This window comes from Triplophysa rosa, linkage group LG8 (genome assembly GCF_024868665.1).
Source record: "Triplophysa rosa linkage group LG8, Trosa_1v2, whole genome shotgun sequence".
NCBI lineage: Eukaryota > Metazoa > Chordata > Actinopteri > Cypriniformes > Nemacheilidae > Triplophysa > Triplophysa rosa.
In genome coordinates, this window is record NC_079897.1 from 24846662 (window position 1) to 24866392 (window position 19731).

Below are 19731 nucleotides of genomic sequence, written 5' to 3' on the forward strand. Positions count from 1 at the left end.
GAAATGAGGTGATAAAGCTCACCAGGTGTTAAGTGATGAATGTGCATGAAAACAAAGTCAGACTTCATTTAATCCCGTTTGAGGTGGGAATGGAGCTCTTTTCAGATGGCACGGGTTGTCTAAAGCACCTTTTAATTATCAGCTGTTTTAATGATCAACTGGTGTTATTTGTGCAAGGCACCATGGGAGGACCATTCAAACATATGACATCTGTTATAGTGTTCCAAAACAGAAACATATGGCTGCCATTCTGTTTGTGTATAACACCACCTATATTTTACACAGTTGGTCTACAGCTAAACGTACATTTAGTTTGCAATTGCTTTGTATATGCACACCCCTAAAACTCTTTCATTAAAAGTGGTTTCCTGTAGAGAAGTCAGCAGTTTTCCAGCCAACTGCTAATCTGATAATTTACTTAGATAATTGTAGCTGCGAAGACTCAGCTTCTATTTCACATGCTAAAATAGAGGTCTACCAAAGAAAATTGCCCAATTGTGTCGTATAAAAACACCATGTCCTCATGAATGCCAGATTCCTGGGGAAAGTTCAAACTATGTTGAATCGCAATAAGATGAGAATTACAAAATCGCAAAACACTTGACTCACTTGGCGTCAAAAAAGGCTTAAACCGGACTGAAACCGTGAACATACACTATATTTCTGTAATCACAATGTACCCATAAAGAAACTACTGTGGATATTAATTAAGCGTGGGGTTCTTGTTTTATTATTATAGCAAACTTGAAATAAGGGGAAATGCCGTGTTCAGTTTTTGCGCAAGCAAAACAGCACGAATGAAGCACGCAGACTGTCAACTGTAAATTTCACTTTTGACTTTAGGTTTCATTTTTATTTCATTGATTTTAGGATTGTTGGTCACAAATAATTTCTTTTAATTATGAGCTATGGGTTTAATGTGTAAAATGTGCAAAATCTCTGTTGATCTTTTGACACTCAAATCAAGTAAGAGCGGTTTGATTTGGATGTTTATATGGCATGCAGTTCCCTCATAAATATATATATTTCTATTGTCCTCACTCTTACACCTTTATATGTACTGTAGAGGTACATTATTGTTACGATTAGAAAAGAAAAAATTAAAAAGACCCAAAAATCTTGGGTAAGAGTATGGTAAAGAAATGACAACCAAAACTGAGCTCAGATTTGTCAAGTCTGCAGTCAAAAGTCAATATTACTGAAGATTTTAACAAGACCTCAAACATTTTTCATCAAATTGACCCAAATCCAGATTATTTAACGCATACAATCTACATTAACCACACAGCTCTGTACTTTTAAAGTGATACTCCCCCCAAAAATGAAAATTCTGTCATGATTTACTCCCCTTCTAGTTGTTCCAAACCTGTATAAATTTGTTCGGTTGAACACAAAGATATTTGGAAAAATGTTAGCACCTGACAGTTCTGGGACATCGACTATACCATAGGAAAACTTCGTGTATAATTGGTTTGTTCTGATGAACACAAAATAAGATATTTTGTGGAATTTACCACAACATTTTTTTTTACGGTAGTCAATGGTGGCCAAGAACTGTTTGGTTACCAGCATTCTTCCAAATATCTTTCTCTGTGTTCATCAGAACAAAGAAATGTATACAGATTACGAACAACTAGAAGGTGTTTAAATGATGACAGGATTTTCATTTTTGGGTGGAGTACCCCTTTAATGTGTTTTAACAATTGTCTCATTTGTTTCTATTTTTGTTTCTCCAAAGAAATTTAGTTCAAACTGAAACACAACTGAAAACTCTATCAGATCTCCTGAGACCCAAGTATCTTCTAAACCTGCAAAATACATCAGTTTACAAATACTGTATTCATTATGACAATGAAATTTCAATTTATATTGCGTGTGAGTGAAAAGTTTGTCACAGAGAATTCCTGACTGCTCTCACCCGATAATTCATCTCAAAGATGCCTAAAGACAGATCACGTTTCCCAGCAGGTACACCCACTACAATGATGTAACAAACAAACATGCAATGAATTTTTTCCCACCAGTATCCCTGTGAGAAAAATACACACCCATTCACAAACCTTGTTTACATCAAAAATCAATCAGGTTTATGGAATAATTTATGGTGCTACAGCAGGAACGAGACTATGGAGACCATTTCCACGCTGACCTTCTCTGCTTTCTGATGTTTTTAATAAGTGCAAAGAGCATGGAGGGTTCTGGCACGCCTCTTGGCCTGCTTCTGATGGGGGAACACAAGATGAATGAGGTCTGTTTGGTATTAGAAGGGAGGGTTAAGGCAGGAAATGGCTCAGGGGAGACTGACGTGGTCCCTCCATGTTCGGCACAGGTCCCGGAGCCCAGACCAGAAAAAGGTTTCAGTGTTCTTCCCCGTGCGAAGGGAGGACGAAGGAGGGTGGATGAGGTTTGAACCCGAGGGGGACTTAAAGGCTGGGAGGGGTGATGGTTGTTGGAATTACATAAACAGTTCAACACCCCAGCAGGCAAGCTGCTCTTAGTCCTCTCGTGTCAAAGCATGGGCCAAGTCTCACAGCTTCTGAAAGATCTCAGATAGTTTTAAAAGTTCGTTTTTCCTTTCTTTCTGATTGTGGAGATACGTTGGTCTGTAAAAAATCACAATATTTAAACTCTTATTATTTGAAGCCGGAGATACTTACAGTTCAGCAAAATTGCAAGAAATGGGGTGTTAAAGGGACCTTCACCCAAAAAATGAAAATTCTGTCATCATCTACTCACCCTCTTGTCATTTCAAACCTGTATGACTTTCTTGCTTCTGCAGAACACAAAAGAAGAGATTTTGAAGAATGTTGCTAACTGAACAATGGCGGTGTCCGTTGATTTGTTTTGTGTCCATCCAGTTGGTAACAGGATACCGCTGTTACCAACATTCTTCAAAATATCTCCTTTTGTGTTCTGCAGAAGAAATAAGTCATACAGGTTTGAAATGACAAGAGGGCGAGTAAATGATGACAGAATTTTCATTTTTGGTTGAACTAACACTTTAAAATGTCTATTTTAAATCCATTTTGTCATCCACCGGATAAAAAAAGGCGTGAATTCTCAAAAAAAGTTTACCACACTACTCTTCCAGAAGCCGCACAATTTGAGGTATCATTCATGTTACATGCCAGAGTTTAATTGTATGTTTGGTTTATTCCATCAACCCTTAACTATGAGTAAAATCGATAGTAAGGCTTTCCATAAATGTAACGCACAAAATATAAGCCACATGAGATCAACGTCATTTAGAACATAGATAAGAAAATGTTCCCTCGATCAAGACTGCTTAAATGCCAATTACCCCAAGATGTTTTTCAAGGCTACATTTTGGCCGTCTTGACTAGACAAAGGACACATGCTGTATGCAATGCATGTACGTGCGCAAACGGCTGTGTAGAGAGGCTGTGTGTTCTTGGCTGGTTCTCCAGTCAGCCTTGAGGCTCCAGCTGTAGCTCAGCCCCTATGGAATGCTGGGACTGTGATTATCAGCACTTAATGGGGTTCTGGTGTCACAAACTCACAAGGCTAAAACAGCAATTAAACCAGCAGTGAGCTAAAAGCTGTGGAAAAGGTATTTGACACACTGCAGTCTTTAGCAGTGACTCATTAACATCTACTTTTTTCCGAGCAATGTTCACCATCTCACTGAATGATGGCTCAACCAGGGGATCCAACAAAAAACACTTGTTTTGTATGATTCAACTTGTTTTCTCCGTAGTTGATGGTGACACGGGCAACATCAGCTATGTTTCTGTCTCTGTAACTTCCTTCAGTAATGAATGTTGACATAATGCATTAACTTGGTTGGCCGCAAGAGACGGAGAGCGGACAGATTTGTCATGTCATGTGACTATCTACAAGCAGTCCGACTTTCACTGAAGATCTTGTGAGGAGCCGGAGGCTGGTGACATGAGGATCTGCTAACAAAGCTGTCTTTCTGTCAAAGAAGTGACATTTTAGACATGTGCTAACTTTATCTCAAAAGAGCTGCCAGAAGATGCTGTTCTAAAATATAGGACGACAGAAAGGAAAACAAATATTCTTGATAGTAAGTGAAGTTTGCTTCTTCAACACTTTATGTCCCAGTTGTTTGATTTTGATTAACGTCATATCGTTTACTTTGCAAATGAACACAGAGAAAGATATTTGGAAGAATGCTTGTAACCAAACAGTTCTTGGCCACCATTGACTCCCATAGTAGAAAAATGTACAAATCATTATTTTCTTCTGTTCAGAAGATATTTTGAAGAATGTAGGAAAGCAAAAAAGCAAACCGTTCTAGGGCACTATTGACTCATTTTTCCTACTCTGGTAATCAATGGTGGCCAAGAACTGTTTGGTTACAAGCATTCTTCCAAATATCTTTCTCTATGCTCATCAGAACGAAGAAATTGATACAGGTTTGGAACAACTTGAGGGTGAGTAAATGATGACCGAATTTTCATTTTTGGGTGAACTGTCCCTTTAAACTAGCAAAGCATAAAAATAATAAATCCATCAATGAAGCTGAAAATTACTCTTAGGGCAAAAGTGTTCATACGCTCTTCTCGAACATCCCACATGCTTTGTATAGTGACCAGTGCTGACCCTGCATGAAATGATAGCTTAAGGCAAAACACAATAGCTTAGGCCATGCAAACAGCGTATAAAATCCAGTGCTCAATCAGAAACATGCATGGAGAAAACTCAGTAAAACAGACCAAAACCAAAATATCCACCAGACGACTATATTTGCAACAAAACAAATGAAATACCACCAGCAACAAACACAGTGTTCCTATACAGCGCTCTGTTGGGGGCTTAAAGGCTGATGTAGAACTAAAGATCAGGACCGGTTGCTTGTTCCCTGAGGGTTGACCTGTCTATGATACCGCTCTGTTAGGTACAGGACCCAGACTGAACCTTCCCAGAATGCCACAGCTGGCAGTCACTAAATCTCTTCTCAGAAGGAAACACCGGCCATACTGTAGATGCCTTGTGGCGTTCTGGCCTGTAATTTAGTTAAAAAGTAAACAAGTTAGTCTGCCAATAAGAAACCAGTCCAAGTCTGTTTGAAATCTATAGTAAGTTCTGGTTCACGTAAAAAAAAAGCTACCTAAAGGAAGTGATTTTCATCTGTGTTAACACTGTTGCCCCAAAGGACTCGGACTAATGATCCTGTTTATAAGGGTTTAGTTTTATCAGGCCTGTTTCACTGCAGAAACTCATTACAGCTTGTATTGTTGGATTTTTACCGCAGCTTAACAGGTGGCATTATTAAACCCAATGTCAGGAAAATGTGTCGTGCCTCAATTGATTTATTATTTGTTAATAATTGCATTTAAAAAGGTACAAGCCCAAGGCCGTAAACACATTGAGCGTCACCTGAAGACATTGAGGTGATGCTCCATAAAACCCCAAATCTTGACACTCACCCCACAGGACATCAAGTTCACGTCACCCTTCACCCTCAACCTCATGCTCCACTGCTCTGATGCTCTGCTGCCGGTCCTCCATCCTCCCGAAGGACACTCGACCTCCCAGACATCCTCACTGCGAAAACATACAATCATTTCCTTTGTGCTCCAGTTCCATGTACACTGCTAATACAAAGAGCTAGACTGACTGTCTCCCAATGAGCGTTACAGATGCACATGTAATTACATACCTCATTCTCTTTTATTCATTCTTGCTTCTCGTGATGTGAAGACATATTCTTGGAACACAGTATCTACGTTGAGTTTAGACACGAGTGGTGTGGCCAATGCTCCCGACATCAAATCCAAATGCTGAAAGTACATTTATTGAAGCAGTCAAAACAGATATAGTCTGTATATGCCATTCAATATAGTGTCATTTAAAAAGAAACTGCACTGAAAGAAAAACAAAACTACATGCGTTTCATTTGGGCACATTTGAAAATGGTAACTAAGAAGATGCGCTATTTTGCATGGCAATGTGAATACTTTAAAATTAACTTTGGTTTCCAAATTGACAAACTGATTTCTTTTACCCGATTTAACATTAACGAAACTCAAGCCTGTGGGATCAGGAAGTGACAAAGATTCATTGCTCAAATAAGCAATGCAGGAAATTAGAGCTTAAACAGGAAGGAGGAGTTATGAAGGGAACCGAATGTGTTTGAAGCTAAATCCCTTGCATGTCTATTTTAGACACGTGGCATGTTTAGTCTCATTTCGTCTAGAACTTAAAGCGTGAAGCAGCGCTATAGATTTACGGCTCATGGATGGTGTGCTGGGGGCGACGATGTTCCTCTGGGCTACTGAAAGAGAATTACAGGAGAGTTAAGAGGAGACAGACTTTACTGCAGGTTAGCGTTTCTCTCTGCCCGAAGGCCAAACATACTCAAACTCTTACACAACTTAAACTAATGAGATATTCCACTATCTGCTCCTACTGTATGTTCCCAGACAAAAATGTTGTTGGCTTACTGCTGTAGCGACGTTGTTTAGAGTAGATGAACCTGAAAGCAGAAATTCTAAGCTTTACACAGAGACCAAGCTTCAGTGGGTAATTCCCAAAGCAGCGAATGAAGTTTCTAGGCGTGTTTCCGGCCATTTTTGTTCGCGATTTTGCTGCATCCACTCACAGAAATAAAGTTTTAATATATTTACAATAGGACATTTACAAAATATCTTCATGGAACACGTTCTTTATTTAACATCCTAATGATTTTGGGCATAAAAGAAAAATGGATAATTATAACCCATACAATGTTTTGTTGGCTATTGCTACAAATATACCCATGCGACTTATGACTGGTGTTGTGGTGCAGGGTCACAAATGTAAAGGCGTTTTAAGAACTAAATCATCATTTTAAGATCTTTTTAAGGAAAACAATAGAAACAGCCATGCTTAAAGCATCAATGTGCTTTTTGTTATGATTACCAAAAGCTTTGCAGCTTTAAACAGGACAAAAAAAGATCTCACATGTATAAGCATGTACAGAATCACAGATTCATGTAAATCACACTGATATTCATGCATTACAACGTTTGACAACACTAGGACACAAGGCATCATTTTTATACTGCATTCTTTATATCTGCATCTTTCTCTCATTTCAAGGCTGGTAAAACCGAAAGATATTGTCTAATAGATTCAAGCAGATTCCCACACATCCGTGTTACACAACAGGAACATGTGTCATGATGTGCTCAGACCCCCCGCCATGTCCCCTATTTACTTCCCAACTGATTCACCGTTCATTACAGCAAACTCTGAGAGCCGGACCACAGCACTGGGGGATTGAGTAACCTGCGGCCATTAGCCCCTCACGGTTCATTATCATGTGCTTGGGTTTGCCATTAAAACTCAAGCCTCTCGTAAAATCTCCATCATCTGCTTTATCGACCTCTGCATCAAGAGAAACCCCCCAAAATGTGCGGTGTTTTTAATTCTGTTGGTCGAATCACAACCAATGCACATTTACACAGCATAAAATGTCCTGATGAGTGCCATTTCTTTCCTGCGTTGACACATTTACTGTCTAAACAGGACGTTGGGTCAGGATACATCGAAAAGGTTGTCCACTCATTTAAATAGCCAATAGCCTTTAGTTTCCGGCACAGCCAGGGGAGGGGCATCCTTTTAGAGAGCATTTGATTGGACAAACATCTGAAGCACAAGACGAGTCACTTGTATTTTTGGCCTGATTTCTCTGTACATTTGAATTGTGTACACACACAAAAAGTGTCAAACATGAAAATTAATTGAAACCAACAGTCGGGTTTTTTCATATTTTACCCAACTATGGGTTGAAACAACATGGCACTTTTCGAGTGTATATCTGCTAAAAGTTCATTTTGTCAACTAGCTATACAGCAGCATAAATATTTTAACGCTAAAATGGACCATCTTTAACCAAAGGTTTACACTATTTAGTATATTAAGTAGACTAAATAGGGATCAAGTATGCATCATCTTGATAACTAAAACGAGGTGGAGTTTCACATTTCTCTGAACGAGTGCCATCTGTCTTAGGTGTAAAACATCAATAAAAGCTTGTCTCTCATTTCACGCTCATTTTTCACAGGTGAAGACATCTTACAGCAACCATCACTGTAATATTAAATGAATAATTATTATTTCACCCTCCACCCAAAATGACGTCTCGGCAAGAACAAACATGTTCACTTCTAAATCTGACAGAGCATCAGGTCTATAGCCTTTAATGTTCATTAAGAGCTTGTCACCTTTAGAAAAACACAGTCGAGGAATTTAACGTGCCCAAACAAAGAAAACCAAGTGTTTAAATTCTATAAGCACTGGTGATTCTGTGAAAACACAGAGAACCACATTCAAATTTATTTACAGGTCTACAAATTTAAAGGGAAAGTTCACCAACAAATAAAAATTCCGTCATGATTTATTCACCATCGTGTCTGACTCTATCCTCTGTGGAACACAAAAGAAGATATTGTGAGAAATGCCTCGGTGGTTTTGTGTCCATATAATAAAGGTCAACAGGGGGCGATGTTGTTTGGTTTCCGACATTCTTCAAAATATCTTCATTCGTGTTCTAAAGAAAGTCCTGTAGGTTTGAAATGACATTAGAGTTTGTATTGCCATTTGTACGTTGATTGAGACTCTCAAAACATTTCTGCCATCAAACGCTGGTGCCTGCCCAAACAGAGCAACACTGGTTTAACAATCCCTGCTATAAATTCCTATTCTGAAGGCCCCTGTATCACAAACAAATGTGATATCCACACCGATTTAGATGTGCTTACAAACAAGCTTTACATAACAGCAGGATTGCACTGCAACATTCGGGTTTCAGTGGAATGCAGAAAACGGACTGTCGCTTCTCGCTACATTAACTTATTTGCTTGGCTTGTAATCTGTGTTCGCTCTGTCGGGCTGTTTACATTGCCATCCCGCAGGGAAAATAATACCTCTAACATATCATAAATCACAAGTAAGTCTCCCTCATGTTTTTCAGTCACTGCATACTGTGTTTGCTTTCTACGGTCATGTACCTAGCAACAAAAGACGCTAATGGGTCGATGTATTAGAAACGGATTCATTGAACAGTCACAAATATCTCTGTAGCTATACATTCAATACTTTTACTTATTTATGTTTCCAGGACTTGAATAGACGGTAAATTGGACATACAGTTGGACACCAGTACTTAAAACACCATACTGCATCTTAATTCTTAATGAGGATACAGTACTTGCACTGTAATACTGACAAAATATTGTTCAAGTTTCACCGCAATTCAGGTTTTTATCGTGCAGCGCATCACACTATATTACACAAAACCGGATTACAATGTAGTTTTACTGCCGTTCATTTCTAAGGGTAATAAGACCCACGTCAAGTTACTCAAGACGTGACAGACATGTCTTCTTTCCGAGCTCGCTCCAGTCACACAGCTGCGGTTCAGAGGTTACAAGGATCACACAAGCCCGTGATGGAGCGCAGCTTCTTTCTCACACTGTGGAATGAAGCAGATGGTTCAGCTCATATTCTGCACAGCGCCGCCTAATTCGCTGTTTTACGTCATCAAGAGAGCGGTTTCCAAGAAACGATTGCCCATTAATAATCCATCACTAATTTTAACACGGAATGGGAAAACGTTGAAAGGCAATAGATTATGTGTTTGGTTTATTACAAATGAACTCATTTTATTAGCAGGTGAATGAATAGTAACTTCTCGTCTTAAAATCCAGCTCCGTAGTTGGTGTTTTTTTACGCATGTGTTTTCCTCCATGAGTGCGTGGCCCAACATTGACTGTAAACACAGCTGATGCTGAAGAGGAGAAAAGAGACTGCCTATCACCTGCTCGGGCTCTATTGATTGAGAGTCGGCAGTAAACAATCTCATCTGAAATCATCTCTGGAAAACACATGAAAATAAACCCATACATTGCAACACTGTACACATACAGCATGACATGTATGACATCAAAGGCGAAATGGTTTACACAAAGTTAAAGAAACAACAGCCAAACTTCCTCAATCCTCTTTTGATCTTTTGCTGACACTACAGTTTTTCCTGTCAAAACTGTTTTATGTCCAATTTCCTGAACAAGACACTATATCCATCAATTACAAATATGTCATCCAATGTAATCCTGGACCCAAGCTTGTTTAATAGGCTGTTCAATGCGATCGCTAATATCTAGAGAAAGCTATAGGTTTTCATTCATTTACCACTATCCTAAACTGTGATGTCCATGTTTTTCATTTTTCAGAGCCCTATAAACATCATTCAACACTGGGAACAACAACTATATAATTATATAAATCATTTATATATTTTATTTGCAAAAACTGTATTGTGACAAAATTCACGGCTCATTGTGAACGACAATAAATAAAGATGCTTTTTGCTGCCAGGAATTGCAGTGACACATTTCACACGATTTCGAACACATCCGTATGTGGAAGTATAGAGAAAGCAGATGAAGACGTGTGGGGAAGCTAATACACAACAGAGGCAGAACTTTCATCATTTCAAATATAAAGCATTCAGCACGAAAGCTCAGGCTGACAAACACAAGTCCAGGGCTTATGCCAAGTGACCAACGCATTCCAGTTCAAATATATAGCAATTGCAAAGGGTCAGTATTTTTATTCGCTCTTCCAAAATGCTGCTTCATTGGGTCACATTGTGTCTGTTCTATCTAGTCTATCAATCACGTGTTCGTATTTGTAATAGTTTTAGTCTACACTTTATTGAATTCTTCTTCCAATCCAAACGAAATATTTCCAAAGCGCCTTGCAGTCAGTCCAAAAATACTCACCCTGTTTTGGTAGCTGAATTGAATTAACACAAGAAAAGATACTATCGAATTAATATGAAAGACTTCTGAAGCAGTTCCTCTATCTGTGTTATTATCAGACGTCTGTTTCCATACCATACAGATATAGTTTCTGTCATGTTTCAAATACTTGCATTATGAAAGGAAATAAATGTTTTTTACTAATACATGCAGCTGAGGATATTAACATTCAATTGTTATTATGAGGGCGGCTTTGCATAAGACACATAATGCAGATTATGATGTTAAAAAGTAACCATACCTTTGTGACTCCAAAAGTTTTGTGCTTTGTTGAGCTGGATTGTTGACTACACCAGTGAGACTTTTGCATCTTCTGTAGAAGTGTATTCATACCTACAAATCAAAGCAAACAGCAGTTACTTTAAATGCTTCCTCCAAATAACAATATGTATATATTTTTAACAATTCTATAAATTATATACTAGCAATATGTTAGTACACAGGTACAAACTCACGTAAATTAAATAAAACTTTGTAAGGAACATCATCTCTTAGATATGTACCAAGGGACTCCGAGTATGATTCTGGCCCCAGAGGGAAAGTGATGATGACACTCCTTAAAGCTCTATGGATGCTCAAGGGAGATTTGAGAAATCTTATTTTGTTATGGTTTTGACATTTCGTCATAAGAACTGGATTCCATCGCTATCGATGTCACAGGATTACTGAATGATTGCCTAATACCCCAAAGACAGTGACATCACTGAATCCCATACTCTTTTCAAAGGGACAAACATTCGGCTTTAATGAAAGAAAGCTGAAAGGGAAGATTTTGTGGGATACAGTGAGTGCATTAAAGAGTTAGAGACATTCACCCATAAAGCCTGTAATGTACTGTTACTTCCCACCAGAGTTATTTTTTACAGCCCATAATATCACACTGTAAAATCCAATCCAAGCTTTCAACAGATGGTTGTTATGGTGTTTCATATATTTTACCCAGAAAAGAGTTCACACACATAGCACATGCTAATATATTATTTGAGTCTATACATACAAGTAGACTGAGCTCAGCAACAGAAGCGATGATTCGTGTTTTTTTTCTTCATATTTCTCACTGGTCTATACATCAGTTCCCAACCAGCGGGCCGGGGTCCACTAGGGGGCCACAACCAACATCCAAGGGGACCTTCAGATAACTTAATATTTAAAATAGGGCTTATTTTCCAGATTAAACGTTTACATGTCTGTGTACTGAGCATATTCATTTTGTATTTATAAACACATACACACATTTATTTAAGAAAAATATACAACATAAAATTGAATAAACGTTTATAAATCATTTCACTTATTGGTAAATATAAACAAAAACATCAAAATATTTCCTAAATATACAGTATACGTGGATGTGTATAAAACTTGTACTCTTAATGCAATTAGCCACGATAAAAAAAAACACAAATAAGCTAAAACAAATGATAATAAATAATTTACTTTAGTAAACTGTGTGCAAAAATGAAGTAAATTAACCCCCAAAAATAAGTAAATGCAACTAGCTTTTTCAGTGCACTGCAACGGACAAAACATGTTTATTTTTTGCTCAGTGGAAAAAATCCAGCCGTGAAGGGGTGAGTTTGATAGATTTAATTTTAAACTTAAAGTAAAACATAGACACTGACCTTGGTCAGTAAGCAACCTCTCGGACATGCACTCTGTGATTGAAAGTATGAATTGTAACGCACCACATCCAGGCGGTGAGTTTTGCAAAGCCAAACACCATCAAATTTGTCTTCATAAGAGGTACCTTTTATATTCTTGTGAGACACATGCCAAACCACAAGAATGTTCTCTAAATGTATCTTCTTGGTGGTTGGCAAACCACGGGTCACACTGGCAATGCTGGTCATCATACTACAGCACGACCAAAAAAACCATTGGTGCTCCACCCCGGTGGTAAGACTGGGAAAGGGACAATTGCACTCAATGAGGTCTGGTCAAACCCAAACAGCTCCCATCACTATTTAGCATTTTCCACAAAAGCCCACGATGAGCATGTAGCAGTATACTGTATTTACTAAGAGACCAGAGAGAAAGGGCTCAGCAAGATGCTTACCGCAAAGCTTCAAGTTGCTTTTTCCCTTGAGTCTGGTGTGTGTCACAAGCATTCTCTTCCTCCTGGGCAAAGACAATTCCAAGAAAGTAGAGTCATACTTGCAAACATAACAAATATAGAAATAGCAATAACTTTATTAAAGGAACAGTTCACCCAAAAATACAAATTCAGTCTTAATTTACTCACCCACAAGTTGGTCCAAATATAAATGTCATTGTTCTGATGAACACAGAGAAAACTATTTGGAAGAATGCTTGTAACTTGACAGATTTGGAACAACTCGAGGGTGAGTACATGATGGTAGAATTTAAATTGATGATTGAAAACATTTGTTGACAAATATAATTTCTGTTTTTTTTACTCGTATATACAATAATGGCTGGTTGATAAGTCAGCACAGTCCCTGCTATAGCATATACTGGAAAAGAGATGACTAACTCTTTCAATTTTGAAAGGAAACACTCTGTTTCCAACAAACTGTTTCCTTTACAAAGTCTGATATGGCAAGCTCAGAACACTCATTCTGTCCTATGAAGGTTGGCATTTCACAGATGACGTGGCTCCGAAGTTTCGCTCCCTGTTTCGCTCTCTCTCATGTCAATGGAGAATTTTCGAAGCACTTACACCAAAACTTGCTTTAGATATTTAGGAAAATTAAATAAAGGCCACTTATCTCTCCAAACAGAATGAAGAAACCAGGAAGCTCGTGCGTGGAAAAGCTTCAAACTTACTGTTTATTTGTGCCAGAACATCAATGACCTCACAGCAAAGCTTTCTAATGTAACATCTACGAACATCTTCGCTCCCCCCCCCAAAAAAAACAAATTACAAAGAAAATCTCTTTAATATGTCCATTGTTTCTCCAAGACAGCAAGAAGATTAGATCTTTTTCAGTTCATCTCCTGGGAAACGGAACATGGTTTTCTTACGTGTGTGAAGAGTTTCAGAAGGGATCTCTCTAATTTCAATAAACGCATTTATGATCAAAGTATTTTAAAACCAAATGATGAATGTCCACATTCACGATAAACAGTAACAAAATGTCTCACTAAATTTGTTTGATTCAAAACAATAAGACTTCTTTGGAAACCCGTGAATGAAACATCAAAAAGAAAATAGCCCTGTTACATGAACACAATTTCATGTAATTGCTTTACCGAATGTGTTCTTCCTTCGGTGAAGTGCTGTCAGTGATTTATCTGTCTAAATCACCAGTTGTCTTTGCACGGGAGCCAAAAACAATGACAACAAAAGACCAAAAAACTGACGGTTGCCAGGATGCTAAAATGACACGGGGTGTGTCTGAACATTGTTTTCAACGCATCTCACGGTAAAAAAACGATTGCACCCGACCAAAAAGCTTTCGCCTGCATTCAGTTTGAAAGGAATGTTAACGCTGGGTTTTGCCAAAGTATTACTTTGTTTCGACTCTCCGAGGTGAAGGATTGATCCAGCATGGAGCTCTACATACCTTTCCTGACATTTTTTCTTGTGATGATTTCTCAGTTTTCTTGGAAGCTGAACTGTCCTCTGAGCCTGTATAAGAGATGACAGCTGGTAGAATCATAATCGCATTTTCAGTCACACATGTCACACACATGCACACATTTAAATGAGTTTCAATGTGCAAAAAGTGTTTGAGAGAAGAACTGGAATGCACAAAACAATCTGGAGATTTAAGGAATGTTTTGTATAACTTTGTCCTGTGCAGGTAGCGTCTAAGATTTACAATTTTTAAAACAGAACAATATCAAGACTTATTTCGAGGGAGTATTTTGGATGGTTATGGATCACAGGGCATCTGCTTAGCAGAAACTTGGTGTTTCTGAGATTGAGACAGACACTTAAGAGAAATGCTGTGAAGTGAACGAACACGCTGGCCATCCGCTGACACATACATATGGAGTCATATAGGAATCTCTGTCCGTCTCTCAGCTGTGGCACCCCTCAGTGTTGACAGAGGAGACAAGAGCTCCCATTGAGGAGGTCAATCTCCCTAAAACCAGATGTTCACGGTTAGCAGACAAGTGCAGAAAGACAATCTCACTCACAATCTGGCTTCAATTTCTCAAATATACAAAAACACGTGAAATAAGCAGTCATGACATGGAAAAATACAGGAAAAAAGGAAGGTATGACGACGAGTGAAGAGATTTTCTGCAGATATATGGCACTTGGATACTTAATGATCGGTGTTAACAAATGATCAGTAAAGTAGATGCTTTAAAGGTCCAGAGAATTAAATTTAGCGGCATCTAGTGGCGAGGTTGGGAATTGCAACCAATGGCTCACTCCACTCCTCCCTTTCGAAGCACTACGGTGGCTGACACAGGACTAAGACGTCGTCGCGTTTCGCTTCTTTGCCGAAGGAGATAACGGAATTACGAAATGCGCTCTGTAGAGCAGTTTGTCCCTTTAGGGCTACTGTAGAAACAACATGGCGAATTCCATGTAAGGGGACCCGCGGTGTATGTCGATAGAAATAGCTCATTCTAAGGTAATAAAAACATAACGCTTCACTACGTAAGCTCTTTACACATCTCTGAAGACATAGTTAGGTATATTATATTGTATTTCTGTCAATAGATCCTCCAAAAAATTACACTGTCATCCTCAGGTCAAACAAAATATTGTAAAAGCTGCTTTATGTTTACATTCAGTTTCTATCCGTTTAGCAATTCCTGTAACCAATTCATAAACATATGTTTAACATACCGTATTATATATGTTAAGTGTAAAAAAGGGAAACCAAACAGTCTCCTATTAAAAAAACAGATAACACAACTCACTGAATTACTTTGGTCCATAGTGCAGATTGTTGAGTTCTCTGTAAAACAAGCAAAATCAGACATGAAGGAAGGCCAGAAGCGATGTTGTAATTGTCCAGACAGACCTTTTACCTAATCTTTTTATTTCCACAAACACTGACTTCGTTCATATCATCGAGTTATTCTGCTTCACATTCATTTAAAGTGAATTCTGTTTCTCCAAAACAATAAAGCGATCTTGCATTGCTGAGAAACACGTGCACGTTTCAATGTCACCAGAATCCCTGACACAAACCTAAAGATTTTAAACATAGGGTTATTTAAAGTTGAGTTTAACTTCCTCAACTGAATAAAGAAACAAACATGAATACGAAACTTTGGGCCTGTAAGACTTCCACACATATGCACACGTACACAAACACGTTCACGTTCAGTCCCGGCAGGGAGGCACTGTCAAGGCTTTTCGGAGAGCAGCGAGAGCCGTCACATCTCATGCGCTCAAGGTCAAGGATAGAAGGGCCTCTGAGAAAGACACACAGCAGGTTACTCAGCACATACCACACCAGAGCAGCAGGCTTTATTTGACCGAGTCTGGATCTCATTCACCGGATAATAGAATCAATGGGGCTCTTGGGCTAGATGGAGGACGCAGACCCAGAATGGGGTACTGGGGGGTAAAATGAGCCAAGAGAGGTACGGACAACAAAGGGGGATCTTTTCTGGGGATCAAAACAGAGAAGGGGGACTTTAGTTACAGCTCGGTGACCTTCTCGATTCAAGGATGAACGATGACTGGAGGCGAGCGTTTTTCATTTTTCCTAAAAAATTGGAGGTTGGGGATTGTGGAGTAACACATCATGTATCAACATGGCATTGTACGTGATTCATTGGTTGCAAAATGGAACATAAAGCTGTGATCTGACAGAGATCAGTATCAGATGTCATACTGTACTTAAAGGGATAGTTCACCCACAAATGAAAAGTCAGTGCAGGTGGATTTTATCTTTGCTTCGGTTTAATTCGAGGGAGAACTGGGATTCAGAGTTACTCCTTAAAGGCTCCGTGTTTGGCTTCTCCAAATTCTCTCTACAGTCCTGGTGACCTTTCAAACTTGCCAAATCAGTAGTGTTTTATATCAGCAGGCTACTAAAGCATCTTGACTTATCTAACTACAGCTAGAGTTTTCATACCAGGTGAAACAAATCGAGAAGTAACAGACTAAGCATCAGAAAAGGTCAAGCCGTGTCAGCTGAAGCTTTATACGACTGTAACTGTTGTCAAGGGATTAAAAACCTCATTTCGTCAAGGCACAACAGCTTCATAAGCCACAACAAAGCACTGCTACTATTGTTCCAATTTAAGCTCAGTGTTTGGAGTTAGAAACATCACCCGGCACTGCGCTTTGCCTTTATTGTGGGTATCACTGTGAGGGGTAGTGGTTCACACATTGGATGAAGGTACTTTTGAGTCGTAAAACCAGTACTGAACCCCGGGGGTGTAGTCACATCTTTTATCAAAGCATTCAAGTCTGCTACATGAACTCCAGGCTTTTAAAAGTCTTTAAACATGTTTTAGTCCGAGCATGACTTTACAAGAAAACGGAATAATTCATATTGGATGTCACAAAATATGCCCTGAAGATGTTGAACAAAAACTCCCATATGTCTTTCTGAGCAAATCAACAGCTGAGGAATCTACATCCAGAGCACAGTTTAGTACAAGACGGCTCAAATGGATGCCATGTTTCTTGCTTTACAACTTACTTTTTTATCTCTGAAAGATAAAGGAGGAAGCATTTCAAGCGTCAAGTATTCCAGGGGAGTGAATTGTGTCAAAATGAGCATTTCCAACAGAAGTTTCCTGTAAATGTTTAGGCTGAAGATGGTTTTGTAGACTTTTTTGCTTTGGCCTGTTATTACATGTTGGACTGAGACATATAGAGATGTAGTGTGCTCCAAACATGGAAAGGTATGTATGAATCGACATGTAGCAAATCTTGTGGCGACGGAGACAAAAGGCATTAAGCGAGACCCAGAAACATGTGGTGAACTGGTGGCATGAACTATCACATGTCAGAATAAACTGGAACTGGCAGATTTGTCACAGAATTGCGCCGGATGTGTAAACGCTGTGAATTTGGGACACAATATGATCAGAGACAAAACCGTTTTCAGCATAGCGAATCTGGAATGAACTGTTACTGAGACAAACTGGCTTAACGTTAAACAGAGCAACATTAACGTACAGAACAGCTGAAGCTGTGAACACTCAAATACGGGCACTACACATAACAGATTTACTCTTTTTTTAAAGATTTTAAATTTGGTTATTAAAGTGCCATCAAGGCGCATTACCAGTGTTACCGATTTGGACTGACTACGAGTCCATTATGACAGCTAGAAAGGCAGACAAGAGCATCACATTGAATGTCTTAGCAGTCATCCTAACAGGGATTCATTCTTGAGACCAGAAGTGTAAATAAAACTGATAGACATCTTTATGGTTCAGTGGAAAGATAACTTACTTGTGCGTAAAGCAAGATAAAAGCCTCCACAGACCTTCACTACAAATTCCCGAGGAACATGCAGCCATAGAAATGCTAAAAAGAACATCAGAAATGCTGCAGAAAGTTCAACAAAATATATTATTAAAGTGTACCACTGAGAATATTATAATACCAGAAGATACAAATAAGTCTACAAATGGTGTTAAAAAGTGATTCATCCAAGATTAACTTTAATTAACATTAAGAGCTTCTTGTGTTCGACAAGATTCTTGGATGAGCGGAATGTGCTGTTGATGGCTAAAATAAACATGAAGATAATGTTTATTGCCAGCATGTTATCAAATGAGTAAAGCTAAATAGATAGTATTAGTGAAAAAAGACATGTTCAAGAGATTAAAAAACAGGTGCTTGAACAGAGTCTGTCACAGAAAAAGAAGTCTTAAAGGTACAGTTCACCCAAAAATAAAAATTCTGTCATCATTTACTCACCCTCAAGTCGTTCCAAATCTGTATAGATTTATTTGTTCGGATGAACGCAGAGAAAGATATTTGGAAGAATGCCAAACAGTTCTTGGCCACCAAAAATTACAATGCTAGTCAAAAGTGCCTCAGTTTGTTTTCCTACATTCTTCAAAATGTCTTCTTTTGTGTGGCCGAGAACTGTTTGGTTACAAGCATTCTTCCAAATATCTTTCTCTGTGTTCACCAGAACAGAGAAATATACATACTGGCCTACCGATTTGGAACAACTTGAGGGCAAGTAAAGGAAGACAGAATTTTCATTTTTGGGTGAACTGTTCCTTTAAGAGTCTGGAGAAAATAATCATAGTCCTGCTATACTGTTCTTCATTCTCAACAAACACTAAAGACCAAAAGTTCAGGTTCTCTTCATACACTGATGGCATGAAAAAGATCATTATCACATTATCTGAGATGTGCTATCCAAATGTATGACAGTTTAACTTCGAATGCAATGTAAAACATCTCAGACAACGAAGATATTAAACAGTTCTGAGTTATGTTAAGTCTTCAGAATTATGAAAAAACATTTCCGGCTGCGAGATAAATAATGAATGTGAAATCACTATTGATTCTCTGACACGCCTCACCCAAGAGTGCCACACAGCCAAGGCACATACATGTACAAAGACACTGCAAGATAAAAAACTAATACAAATGAAGAGCAAAATGAAAAAAGAGTAACTCGAGAGATTCGTGGGTTTTCTTGTTCGTTGTTTTAATGAACTCTCGAGTCTATCGTAACCCTGCGCTTGTCTGCCACAAGAGGGCAGAACTCTACCTAATATGTGAGATTAGATGCTTCACTGAAAACCTTCCTTAAACTAAATGCTGTTGAAAACGAATGGCAAATACATAGATCATAGAACAGTTACTTACTAGCGAGGTGTGTCGTTAATAAAATCACAATAGAAATGTTAATGTTGCAAAATTGCATTTATGCACTTGGCAGATTGTGTATTCAAGCTCTTGAATGGGGTTTAAAACCCACGAACGTTGTGTTAATTAACACAATGTTATTTGTTGTGCTTAAGTAACAAAATTGTACACAAATAAATTGACAGGTTAACATTCTGAAAACTAATA

At 38.5% G+C, this 19731-nt stretch overlaps 1 protein-coding gene across 3 annotated transcripts in view; it reads right to left on the reverse strand.

Moving 5' to 3' along the window:
* The window catches only part of eva1ba (eva-1 homolog Ba (C. elegans)), a 31626-nt gene extending 13424 nt beyond the window's left edge, over positions 1 to 18202 (reverse strand). The window contains exons 1-5 of one of the 3 annotated variants that reach the window (XM_057339484.1): positions 14324 to 18202; positions 12853 to 12914; positions 11038 to 11129; positions 5648 to 5768; positions 5415 to 5532 (exon numbers count right to left, since the gene is read on the reverse strand). Coding sequence is in view for 1 of the 3 variants with exons in the window: in XM_057339487.1 (XP_057195470.1) it covers positions 12395 to 12698; positions 12853 to 12914; positions 14324 to 14452 (495 nt within the window). In the remaining 2 variants the exon portion in view is untranslated. Of the gene's footprint in view, positions 1 to 5414; positions 5533 to 5647; positions 5769 to 11037; positions 11130 to 11251; positions 11889 to 12248; positions 12699 to 12852; positions 12915 to 14323 lie in introns of those variants that run through there. The other 2 variants (XM_057339486.1, XM_057339487.1) reach the window with 2 other exon arrangements.
* Positions 18203 to 19731: the final 1529 nt, after the last annotated feature.